Source organism: Poecilia mexicana, unplaced genomic scaffold (genome assembly GCF_051168715.1).
Source record: "Poecilia mexicana isolate PSO_F unplaced genomic scaffold, ASM5116871v1 scaffold_7, whole genome shotgun sequence".
NCBI lineage: Eukaryota > Metazoa > Chordata > Actinopteri > Cyprinodontiformes > Poeciliidae > Poecilia > Poecilia mexicana.
Window position 1 is genome coordinate 13,062,656 of NW_028263376.1, and position 13,208 is coordinate 13,075,863.

The 13,208-nt window shown below is 40.4% G+C and overlaps 1 protein-coding gene across 1 annotated transcript; it reads right to left on the reverse strand.

The window, feature by feature from the left end:
* Nucleotides 1–739: 739 nt before the first annotated feature.
* Nucleotides 740–10,478, reverse strand: exosc10 (exosome component 10). Its single transcript, XM_014991233.2, has 25 exons — nucleotides 10,268–10,478; nucleotides 9,383–9,519; nucleotides 8,967–9,090; nucleotides 8,761–8,865; nucleotides 8,352–8,511; nucleotides 8,160–8,268; nucleotides 8,005–8,080; nucleotides 7,698–7,808; nucleotides 7,407–7,550; nucleotides 6,325–6,515; nucleotides 5,563–5,719; nucleotides 5,112–5,260; nucleotides 4,912–4,962; nucleotides 4,676–4,787; nucleotides 4,540–4,587; nucleotides 4,388–4,463; nucleotides 4,186–4,295; nucleotides 3,755–3,847; nucleotides 3,591–3,659; nucleotides 3,402–3,507; nucleotides 3,244–3,317; nucleotides 1,423–1,597; nucleotides 1,243–1,307; nucleotides 1,067–1,143; nucleotides 740–983 (listed from the first exon to the last, which is right to left on the reverse strand). Exons 1-25 carry the CDS (start codon nucleotides 10,391–10,393, stop codon nucleotides 953–955), a joined length of 2,676 nt encoding a protein of 891 aa, XP_014846719.2. The 5' UTR covers nucleotides 10,394–10,478; the 3' UTR covers nucleotides 740–952.
* Between the last annotated feature and the right edge of the window lie 2,730 nt (nucleotides 10,479–13,208).

A 13,208-nucleotide genomic window follows, 5' to 3' on the forward strand; every position in this document is an offset into this window, starting at 1 on the left:
TGTCTAACACGTCATTTTAAAAATCCCTATTTGAATTGCTTTTTGAGTCAGCCGTTTCAGATTTCCCAGATATGATCCATTTGTGAAGCGAATGATATGGTTTATCTTATTGTGTCCCACCTCTCTTCTGTGGACATGGCTATCAAGATAATTAAATAAGATTCTCAATGTGCTCAGTCACAGTCCACATCTCACACAGAAATTTGAGCTTAGATTATCAAGATAAGCTAAGAGAAAAAAAACACATATAGCACTGAAAATACATTTTCCTAATATCCAGTTTAGTAGAACCCAGAACTGGTCAGCGACTTATATTATTTCTGGCTTCTTTATCAAAGGTTCCAACTTTTGCCTGGGGGAAAAGGTCTAAATCAATGTTTAATTAGCTGGAATGCTATACATATGAAAAAAAAATCTATACAATCTAATTTCTTTTAAAACTTACCTTCTGCTAAGAATTTCCTATTTTAAAAGTGCAAAAGCAGTCATGGTTCATCGCCTCCGAGCCACAGTGAGGATTAGTGAGGTTTAAGAATTTAAACAACTATGTCAAAAAATATTTGTAAATAAAATAAATCCATTCATAAAAATCATTTTCAGGCATTGAAAATGTGACATTTTTAATATTTCCCCCTCACTTCCATAGGACTAAGCCATTCATATTTCACATCCTGGCTTTTGAAATCTTAAATGACCAATCAACTTTCAATTTCACACGCAACCTCAAAAACACAGACTGTTTTCTTTTAAAGCCAACTTTAATAAAGAGTTGTGTGCTTCCACATATTTACAGGGCAGTATCAGAGGTGAAGGAAAAACACCTTGAAAAATGGATCAGTTCTGAACAACTGGGCTTCTCTTGCGATAAGGGGAAAAAAAACAAAAAAAAAAAGTAGAAGGGTAAAATGCACGTAATCCAGGTGATTTAAAACGATGAGGAAAAATGCAGAGTCTATCTCTTGGGCCAGTTATGCCGGAATCCTCTGTAGGTATTAAACAGAATATTTAGCATGGGAGATATCTGAAAATGCAGAAACAAAGAAACTTTACTGTTCTCAATGTTCACCTTTCTGATTTGCCCTTCATGTACGACATGCTTCTGTTTCCTGACGATGAGTTGTTCTTTTGTCCTTGAGGAAATTTCTGCTGGACAAAAAGAGTTAAATTTATTAGGCATCATAAAGAAAATATATAGTTTTTGTAAAATAGGCTTTTGCGCAGCTAAGCAAACCACAAATGCACCTTTTTCCTAAAATCCTGGGCTTGTCGATTTGGATCAAACTGCGTGTTGTCCTTGGCTTTGGAGCCTGTAAAGCAGAGCAGGAAACCGTCTCTGTTCACACTGAGCGTCACCGGAATTTGGATTAAAATTAGGATGTGGCATTTTCAAAGGAATAAAAAGACATGATCAAATAAGCCTACCATCAAAAACTTTAAGATCTGACTGAGCGTAGTCAAAGGGTTTGAAGGTTTCTTCAGGAGGTTCGGTCTTCTGGGATTTCTCTGCTGATTTCATCAGCTTCTTACTCGGTTTGGGAGTCGTCTCTCCATCCTCGCTGCCACACCTCGCTTTTTTCCTTCCACCATCTTTTGAATTCTGAAAAAAACAAAAAAAACAAACATTGGTCAGAAATTAGAGTAAAAGAACTTGGTTTGTTTTCCAAAAAAAACATCAACGTTGTCTACGTTAACAATCGCTTGAGTTAAATGATGAATATTGCGAGTATGGTACTTTGTTGGACATGTAAAAAGATATTTTTCTAATTTTCAATTGTCATCTTGCCAGGTGATTTTTTTTTTAAATAAACCAGGGATTATGAAAAAAAAATGCCCAAAGATGTTTTTCCGTGTTCACAAACAGAACAAAGTACAGTTTGGATATTTCTGAAATATCTGTAAGAATCTGTAATCAATATAGAATTAATCCAGCCCATGTTTTGGCAACCTAAGCAAAGGATGATCAAATCTAGTTGAGATTCATACAAAACAAAAAAAACAAAACAAAAAAAACTCAAAAAGGATGTTTAGGTCATCAAATGGCAAACAAAAGGCTAACATCGCATCAAGTAAATGGCAAATCTTTATCTTCCTCTTTCTATTAATCCATTTAAAACAAACAAAATAAAACAAAAAAACCCAAAATGAATAGACTTTAACAAATTTCTTTTCATGTTTGAAAAGTTATCTTTATGTAGTCGTCATAAAATTGTTGTATGCGAACTTCACTGCTGGATATGTGTTTATATCTAGATGACGGCTTCATGCTTTTTAATTCTGTCTGAAGACAGAACAAATAATGGTGATGTAATCTGTCAATGTTAATGCAATGCTGTTCAGAAAAAAGTAAAATCTCTTTTGAAATAAAATCCTAATTAGACAAAGAAAAAAAAATCTTTGCTGCCAAAGGGCCATCTGAAAGTGACAATTTGCTAACATCACAGCCAATATTTCTCTGCACTTGGCAGGTGGATGACTGTTACTTTTTGCAGAGTTCCTGCCAATATCCCTGACTATGATCCATGCCACCAGACAGCGCTAACAAGCCGGCATGGAGGGATACTTTCTCTCTCTCTGTCTCTCATCATTGCAGACAGAATAACTTTGGCACTCATCCCTCCTGCATGCTTTTCCTCCTGCAGGAGAGAAACAGTAAAGCTGGCAGGAAGACATGCGGAAATCAAAGGGCGTGACCTCCTTTTATTCGAGCTCACCTTTTATACAAAGTGAAGAGCGCAGATAAAACAGAGCATGAAGGAAAGCTTGTTTATGAGCAACTCAGCGGGTATCATGTAATACCCTCGGAGAGAGAGCGATCTAACAGCAGGGCGGCTTCAGAGGAGAAAGAAGCTCCCGCTTCTCCTCAGTAGGGAAGAAACGAATGATGAGAAAAAAAAAAAAAAATGTCTTCGGCACTGCAAATCCCACACTGTGCGCTTACTCTTCCCCAGGCACGTAATGTGACAGACACACAAATATTTAAAAAAATGTAACAACTATGCTGCCGCTGCAGGCTGGCAGATGTAGTTCACCTGCTTGTCAGTCACAGTGCTGGAAAGCCAGGTGTGTGTGTGTGTGTGTGTGTGTGGGTGGAGGGGGGGATGAAGGCCACCGCACGGGGTTAAACTGACTGTTAAGGCGCTCTCCTTAAAATGCGGCGCCAGACTTGCTGGCAACATGGAACTTGACTTTCTCATCAAACCTTTACCAGGGAAAGCGGAAACGACAGCAGAGCGAATGGCTTACTGCAGCTTGCTGGCGAACGGAGGCGATGTTCCGCAGAGACTCCTGATAGCTCTGTTTAGCCTTGGTTCTTTCCTCTGTAAGGAAAAAAAATAAGAATTAAAAAAAAAAATCCAGCACAAAAAAGCAGTTACCTCAGAGATAATTAGATCCCGTTTTACCTGACAGTTTCCTTGCTTTTTGCTTTGCTTCTTCTTTTGATTTCTTCTTGACCTCCATCTCTTTCTGCTGCTGCTCAGCACTCTGCAGTTTCCATCTCTTGCTGATCTGTTCGGGTAACAAAGCAGGCCTATAACAACAACTCAATAAAAAGGAAAACACGGCAGCCCCAGCAGAGGGGCTCGGGTTACCTCGAATATCTTTGAAGACGGGTCAAACTTGGCGTTTTTGTTGACGTGCGCGCCGCTGGAGGGCAGATACTGAGGTTTTGAAGAAAAAAAACAAACAGAAGGATTAAAACAGTGTGATGAAAGTCAGAAATAATTCAGAGGCCTGGTGTTTTCTTTTATTTTACCATTCTGAAAGGATTTTCAAAAGACTCGATGATACTCCTGGCTTTCGTCTGAGCTACGGAGAGGGATCTTTGGCCAGCAGGAGTTTCCAGTTCCTTTGAAAGAAAGAAGACTTCTAATAAAAAAAAACCTGTAAGGCTGTTTACAAACAGAGCAGCTGAATAATCTCAACTCCGTTCTAAAACTATTCATTCTCTGAAATCTTTTAGATTTTGTCATAATACCACCATGGACAGCAACGCTCTTTATCTTGATTATGTCCAACAGAAAAACCCAAAGTATTGCACTTTGATCAAAGAAAACAAAACAAACAACCCCCCCAAAATGTTAAGTTCTACAAATTTCTGGCTCAGAAGGCACATGCCACATTTTCTTTTTATTTGTAAAATAAATGCTAACGGGTACGAACACTTTTGTAAGGTGTTGCATTTACCTGAAACAAGGTGATTTTAGCTGGAGCTAACAAGGAGCTTATTTTCTGCTCATCAACATCCATTTTGTAATCCTCCTCTGAGAACAGGACTCCTTGTTTCACTGGGACTTCTGAAAATTGACAAATTATTCAATGAAAACAATAGTCCCTTATGATTTCTTCTTCTTTTTTTTTTTTTTTAAAGTGCAACCACCAAGCTTACCGTCAGCAACGAGCTGAGGGTGGCCGCTGTCAGACCCCCTGGACGCATCATGTGGACCAAACAACGGCACTTCTGCCTGGATACAAAAAAATCATTTATTAACCCAACCAACACCAAACCGGTTACCATCTACCAAAACGTCTCCGGCCAACCTTTTTGATGGTTGTGAGTCCTTTCTTCTTCTGAGCTGCCATCTCAGCCTGCGAGAATAAAGCGGAATAATTCCAAAGTTAAATGTGGAAGTGGGCCGGCTGGCTCAAACCGCGCCGCCGTCAAATCTCTCCTCACCTTCAGGAGCGGCATTTCCCTGCCTTGCTGCACCAACAGGTGGAGCTCGTTGACCTGCTGCCTCACCAGCGGCGGGACGGGGTTACAGCAGGCGATGATGCCCTGCGGCTCTCTGAGGAGTTTAAATGACAAAAAAAAAAAAAAAAAAAAAAAAAAGAATAAAAAAATCCCTCATCTGAATAAAAAGGAGAAATACACGACACATTAAAATGCTTTGCAAATGGGATGGGTCTTACTTGGGCAGCTCTTCGGATATTTTGATCATCATATGAGTGGGGAGGACGTATCTGAAAGTAAACGAGCGGCCATGAAAACATGACAAACAAACAAACAAAAAAAAGTCATAGCAAGTGGGCTCGAATAAGTAGATTCACATATAAAAATGGATCCGGGACATTTCTAGAACAGCAGGGTCAAGTGAATTCACACAGCCTACCCGGTGCTTTCATCTTCCTGCCTGGCCAGCTTGTCTCTCCAGGCGTACAGCAGCCTGAATGTGGTGAGCTGCTGGGTGTTAAAAGACCTTTTCTGCTTCCTCTGCAGCTCTAAATACGACTCCTCGGTGAAGATCGGCTTCACGTATTTCTGTCGGGAGAGGGAGAGGAGGTCGGCACGGCGAAACGTGACGGGAGGTAACGAAGGACATTACGGCACGGCATTAAAGAAATTGCTTAAAAATAAAAGGAGAGAGTTGTTTGTAATTTACATTTAAAAATGCTAATGAAAAGACCAATTAAGTCGTCTGCGCTGCCACACCTCCACTGAGTTATTAAATAACTATATACTCAACACGCATCACAAGCCGGTGACGCTTGGATGCAAATGCACCAGTTTGAATCGCAGGAAAACATCTAAGTGATTAAACCGAGGCGAGACGCGAGGCAAACCTTCAGCGAGACGTCTTTGCTTTTGTTCCAGACGCACTGCAACAGGCCCGGCTGGCCGTGGTTCGACTCCAGCAGCTGCGCCCTCATGCAGTCGTAGATGTAGAGGAGATAGTGCGTGTCGGCTCGAGCATATTCGATCATCTCTTCTGGCAAGGGGCTGCAACACAACGCACGTTTAAATTCTCCCCATGTTAGAAAAGAAAAGCGTAAAAACTCCCAACTTGAAATGCAGAGCGTTGCAACGGTGTTCACACTCGTTCGTGCGTCGGCCGCAAACGTATCAGGATTTTAGACTTTCTATCGAAGTGAAAATCTGATTTGTATTCAGTCCCACTGAGTTGCTTCATTTTCTAAACCTGCATAGATTTTAAAACTGGACTTCCGATGGTTTTCTTCAGATAATAAATTACTTCCTGTCACTATTCATTAAAGGTCAGTTTTCTGTAGAGCTCAACTAACACTTCATGATTATCTGCGCTGAATTTTATTTAAAGGCAGGAGAGAAAAAGGGAAAAAACACAAATGCCTGCCACACTTTACACAACTTCACATCATCATCACTTTCTGTTTGTGCATCACATAGAAATAATCCCAATAAATTACACTGATGTCTGCTGGTGTAAGTGGCAGAATTTGGGGAGTGAATACTTTTGCAAGGAACAATAATTGTAAGTTAAAAAGAACAAAATGTAATAATGTCTTAGGTTTGAAAAAAGACAAACAAAACTTTAAATAGATAATTGGTTCCAGCTGTCAACCCACCGAATCCTCCAGTCAGCCAGCTGGTAGCGTTTGTCCGAGTTCACGTTGCAGAAGTTTTTCAGTAAATTGTCCAGAGAATGTCTGGCCAGGTTCAGGGCTCGACTCGCCTGATGGGTGTCAAAAAGGTTGACAACGTACAAGCCAAAGTCCCTCTGAAGCCACTCGATGTCAGAATCAGCACCGTGAAAAACCTGTGTGGAGGGGAAAAAAAAGAAAAAAAAAAAGGGACATTTTGAATGGTTTAAAAACAAAAAAACTACATGATGAATTTTCCATTTGGATCCTTTTTGGCGATTCAGCCGGCAGTATGAGCCCACGCAGCACACTGCTTCCAAAGGTGTCCCCCGCTGAGTGTGACTCATGTTGGCTCCCACACATCACAAGACATCTGCCAACTTCATCAAACTTGTCTGAATAGGACTGCTCTCACAGAGAGAGCATCACACAGAGTCGGAGCTTTATATTTAAAATAATGTCGATTACAACTTCTGACTGCTCTTTCAGCTTGGGAAGATTAGAAAGATGATCTGTTTCACTTTGGTTTTAATATTTCAAACATTATTAGTCAAAGTGATTTCTCACAGCAACAAGAGACTCCGTCTGGGAAAAGGCCAGTTTGCTCAGATTGTTGAGCTGTCCTGGCATAAAACATGGCAAAAATATTTCAAAGCGTTCCTCCAAGAGAGCCGTCAGCGTCTAATAAAATAATGCGGTTCAGAAACACAACGATAAGAACACAAAACGCCAGGAGGTAAACGCAGAAAACTACATCTGGACTTAACCAAAGAGAGAAAAAAATGTATAAAAATGTAAATAAGTGCTCAAGCTTTATGCTAATCCTTCTTTCAAATAAAATATTAAATCCCACAGCTCCAAACAGGCAGACCAGAAGGGGTCAGTGCAATTTCTCAACAATGCGCTGATGCAGTACACGAGTCTCTATGATAAATTCTCTATAAACTATACCAAGAAACAAAACCTTAAAGAGTTAAGAAGCTGCTGTAACTAAACCGACTTTGTCGTGTATTTTTATACTGTCAGGCAGCATGCGGCAGAACTCATTCGTGGAGTCGTTTCTTTACTTTTACGATAGTGGGGTCAGTGAACGCCTCGTTCAGGATGTGCATTTCGCCGCGGAGCTCCAGAGTGTCGATGATGAAGTCCTCCTCTCTGGTGGAGATCTGCATCAGGCAGGTGATGCCGAGGAAGCTCCGGTAGGAATGGTGCTGCCGGGGAGAACAAAACAATAAAATGTTCAAAAAACAAAACAAAAACTCTAAAGGCATTAATCACATAAGACCTAATAACGTAGCGTTCTGTGGTTCGAGTTCTGTTCCTTTTATTTCGATTTGAATTAAAAATCATCTTCATACCTCGAGATCCACTGCAAATTCAGGCAATTGGCACAGCTTCCCATTCAGAGCGACCAGCTCCTCCAGTGAGTCGATAAAGGAAAGCTTCGTCTCGGCCATCGGCTTGTACATCTGCGACACAAAAGTAGATGAAACGTCAGAGTCGTCAGCGAAAATATGCAGCTAAATCCACTTTTAAGCCAAGAAGTAACTGTGCTATACCAAATAATGAAAAAAAACAGTAGTTGCAATGGATTAAATAATACATTTTTTAAAAAGATGGGTTATTAGGGTTATGTTACATGACGACTACATCTGACCGCGTTACCTGAGGCTCCGGCTTGGACAGCAGCCTTTCTGGTATGGTGAGATGGTCCAGTTCATACTGGTATGGATGTGCAAACCTACATGAAGCCAAACCGTTACTTTAGCAAAGAGACAGAGCACAACAACGTTCACGTTACACAACGGCACGAGCCTTACATGTCTTCTACGTGCTCCTGAGTTCTCTGCTGGTGGATAAAGTCGGCCAGGGCAGCCGGGACGTCGAGGTCCTCTGGCCTCTCTTTGCGTATTTGCTTGTTTGAGAAATCTGCAGTTGGAGAAAAGTCAGCCGCTCAGAAAATGTCGGGAGGGTAAAAACGACGCTTACGAAGGTAAAAAGGCTCGGCATACATGACGGAAGTGGCTTCAGCGCATTCGGCTTGATGAAGATCTTGGGGACGAAAGGCGTATTGCTGTTGTCAACTTTCTCCTTAAATTTCAGTTGGGGCCTCGCAACGTTCTTGGCGTGAAGGAGTCGGAACGTCTCCGATCGGCTGCCAGAGCTGGAACCCTGGGAAAATAAAACAACAACAAAAAAAAAAGGTGTTGGGCACCAAAGTCAACATTATCGTAATTCAGCTATTTGACTCAAGCGAATTGGACTTGGGAGTATGTCTAGGCGTTAGAAGACACCTCTGATGGGGAACGGTAGTTCGACTCCCCTGGATTAGATGTTTGGATTGGGACACAGAATGCTAGATTTGGGTCAAAACCGTCGCTGAAACGGCAGCAAGAGAAGCCGACGGGTCGGTTATCTCACCTTGCGATTCCAGCTGGACACAACAATTTTTGGAGGCTGAAACCCGGCAGGCATGACGGGATTCTGGGTCCTGTTTACCCCGTCGGCTTCGTCGAGGAGAATCCCCTGAAAGTTGTGTAGTGGAGCTCGGTTGGTTTGCACAAAAATAAAAAATAAAAATGTCTCGAGTTTTAATTAAAAAACAGTTCCCTAGATGAATCTCTTACCGCTCTTTCAAGAATAACATCGTTTGAGTCCACAACCAAGTCAAACCTCTCCTCCAGCCCGGTGAGCTTGTTCCTGTCTCTTATGTGAGACCTGCAGCCATGATGCTGCATTATCTGACTCATGCTAAACACAAAGACACAATGATAAATAGCTCATGTTATCCAGGCTGGTTTTTATACAGAGAGGTGTATGATTTGACATAAAGTTTCAAAAAACAAGTCTAATCATACAAGTTCATTCAAGTTGAGGAAAATATGAATGTAAGCTAGGAAAAAATAATAATGGAGGTCAGTATGTGGAGGCTCTGGCAAAAGTAATCATAGAATAACAATAGCATAACTTACATGTAGCTTAATAAATTAAAGAAAAGGGGTTGTCCTATAGAAAGGAGCTTGAAGGAATCTTAAACACTTACCAGTGCAGAAGCTTGTCTCCTTGACTCTCACAGAACTCCTGGAAGCCTGGAAAGCTCCGGTAGAAATCATATTCATCTCCTGCTTGAGGCAAGCCAGCAGAGGCTTTAGTGGCTGATAACACAGCCCCCAAACCATACTGGAGAGAAGAGGAGAAACTCATCTTAAAGGACATTTATGATATAATCAAAGTGGCGATTAAGAAAATGTTCGAAATGATTTTTTTTTTATCCAAAGACAGCTGGAAGAAAATGTTAGCTTATGGCAGTTTCTGGACCATGATAACAACTACTTTTTTTATATCTATTATTTTAATACCAGCTTTGACTTAAGTTTGTAGCAAAAATCTTTTTACTAGTCTGCTACAAATGTTTTCTGCCAAAGTATTTTTAAAAAAAAATAGGTGCTTTAACTTGAAGAAGCTTAAAGATACACTTTAATCTCTACCAAGTTAATCTTGCTGGGGTGGGAGGGGGGGAATAGCAAAGGCACAGAGTTTTAAAATGAAACTGGCAAGTTCTGAGATAACTATGCAATATTTGTATTTTTTCCCTGTTACGTAGCTACTTAAAGACATTAACTAACAAACTTTTTGGTTGACTGTAAGTTCCACCTTTGACCTGAACATTTAACCTGTAACCTTTGTAAGTAACCTCACACTGCAAAGAGATATTTAACAAGAGGTTTGACTAACGAAGTATCAGCTACACCAAACTCAGGTCAAGCACCATTGGGGTAATGTGAATAAGTCACATTTAGATGGTTTGTCATGTGATAGAGATTTTCTTAAAAGGCGAGCAGACTAGCAGCAGCGCATAGCTGAGCTAACACGGGCTCATCCACGTTGTCCTCTTTCCCAGGAGAAAACATTTCTGGTTCAGACTCACTTTAACGAAGGCGTCTACGTCTTGAAAGCCAGGACAAAGCTCACTTTCCTCTGCTCTGTTGGCGTCTGGATTGTCATCCCGGGAGCCACTGTTGGTGGATTCCTTCTTCTTGGAGGTTTTCATCATTTAAACAGTGCTGTGTACATGCGTGCCACAGGAAGCAGCCCCTTTCCTGAGTGTTTTCTTCGGAGACGAGCTGAAGACCGGTAGAGGAACTACAGCGCCCTCTGTCTGTGGAGGAACTAAATGCAAAATCACCCTGTTCGATATCGAGGCCCTATATAATTAAAAATATAACATAAAAACAAAAAAAAAAATCACTCAGTTGTATCCATATTGTATATGTGTCAAAGTTATTTTTTTCCCGTGTCTGTGTAATAGAGCTTAACATCTGACTTGTTAATCTACATCGTAGTTTAAATTCAACAAATAGCATTGTAGAGTTTTAGTCACAAGTACTTTTATTTAAATTTAAGCTAAAATAGATTAACACAATGTCCTGCAACAAGCACACCAGTAGTTCACATAATAAGGGAAACCTCATAGTCAGAAAGGTACAGGGTGATGAGTCACAGCTAATTTAATCATTTCTTCTGCTTGCATCTGAGCTAGGGAAACTTTTGATGCACATGTTCACAGTTTGTTAATAAAGTGAGTAACAGAATGTTTCCACAGTTACTGGTGAACACGAAATTAAAGGCGGGTATATTATGGAATAAATAAATAATAATAAAAAAAAGAAACTGAGAAAGAATAAGAATGATCATTCTTAACAGTGAGCCAGGGGTGCAGTGGTGGCTGGTGGGCTTAACTGAAGGTGTGCCACAATAAATATTTGCTGAGGTACTCGTGCAATTTTAAAAAACACCCCAAACAAGAAAACCACCATTATGTGACGGTTCACATTTAGAGTATCTTCAGATGCCCTTTGCAATGTGGACTAAATTCTGTTCAGAATCTTAATTGCTTCTGGCTACAAATCCTGCAGGAGCAGGCGCTCGTCAGCAGTGCATCCATCCAATGCAGCGACACTGCAGACACAGCAACATCTTCTCTGTATTGCCTCATCTCCTCCACCTTGGCAGAGAACGATGCACCAGTGCGCTACCACCATTAGGGGGCAGTGTGGACATTTTCAATCTGTGGTAACCACGGGGCAGCAGTTGCTGCAGTGGGAGAACCAATATGCACCAATTATGCATTCACAAGCATCTCTATATGACATATGTCCCGACCATATCTGAATCTAAAGCGTTTCGCGGTGTTGCGCTACAACGTGAAAATACTCATTGTAAATCTTTCATCTCTCTTTGTGTAAACATCAACCACGCAGAGCCCAGTGTAGTGGTCCAGCGGGTCGATAGCATGTGAAGAGCCAAAGTATTGACACACCAGCTCATTATAAATGATCTGTGGGGAGAAACCTCTCTTTTCTTCACTTCCCATTCGGATCGATCTCTTCACAAGGTCCTCTCTTTCTTATTATCTTAAAAGCATCTCTGCAACACGGGTTCGATCGATACCTCGCAGCAGCTTTCCGTGTCATTCTGTTGTTTCGGTGGAAACTCTCTGAAGTTGACGAATTCACAAATAAACCAGATCTAGTGAAAGAGACAGAGTTGTGCGAGGCCTAAAGCTTGACACTTTAAGGTTTAGACGGCGTGTTCTTGCAAAATACTGGATGTGGAATTACACTCAAATTTCTTTGACAATGATCCTAATAATGATGTGCAACAATACACTTAATGTTTCGAGCGAAAACTTTTATGGACTGTTTTCCTTATCTAGTGGAGAGGACATTACTGCAGGATTTTACCCCCATTTATTAGCTTTTTCATAACATCATCCATTTTATAGGTGCCATGGCACCCCGAGGCTCTACTCAAATTCCTCCTGCAGTAAAAGACAGTAAAACTGCTGATGCTAAAAATGACCCCATCCCACACAGAATAATCATAGAAGAGCAGAAAAATCCACAAGGAAAATCCTCAGTGAACTGCTTTTATTAAGTCCCTCGTTTAGAAAACACGAATGCACCAAACATTATCATACATGCACATCTTCCGCATATCAAGATCAACTGTTCACTTTTCAATGTGAAAAAGTCTAAGGATCTCACAGAGATCACCGGGACATAAAAATACCGAGGAGTCACAAATAAGAAAAGGCCAAGCGTTGTTACCCAGAGCTCCAATCGTAGTCGTTGGGTTTACCATATTTTTTTTTACAAATTACAAATTTAAAGTATCTTATACTGCTTTACAATCAAGTTTAATGATTGCCAAAAAAAAGGGGGAAAAACTTTATAAAAACACAGAAAGTTCTATATTTGTGGTCTGTTTCATCAGTTTGACCACCTTGCAACATTTTGGAACAGTGCACCAAAGGACTGAGACAGCAGCTGGTGCAAGGTGGAAGTCATGTATTTTTCAAATTCGAGCTTTGAGTGAGTAAAACAATTCGAAATAACACACCAAAATCAACTCATTGTCGTGTCCTAAAAGCATGAAAAAAAAAGCCTTAAATAAATTCATCCTTTGTTACAATTGAGAGGTCTATTATGACTTCAGACTTTGAGTATGTTTTTTTCTCAGAAAAAAAAAAACTACATTTCTAAATAATTATTTGTTTTATTACAGGCACCTCTAAAAATACCTGCAATATAAACATAACCAAAACATTTTTTTTAATGCAGTCTTTCTGCAAGTTTCTGCGGGATAAATGTAAGATATTTTATTATTTACGACATCTGTGAATTAGAACAAATATCTTAAGGTAGTTTAAGGTACTGTAAAATATCCTACACCTCTGTTAAACTTCAAACGTAAGTTAAAAGAATAAACACGAGAAAACGAGCTATTAAACCAATGCGCTGCTAGAAAAGAAATGGGTGGAGGTAAAAACTTATTGTTTGCTGTCCCTTACAAAATTATTACATCCC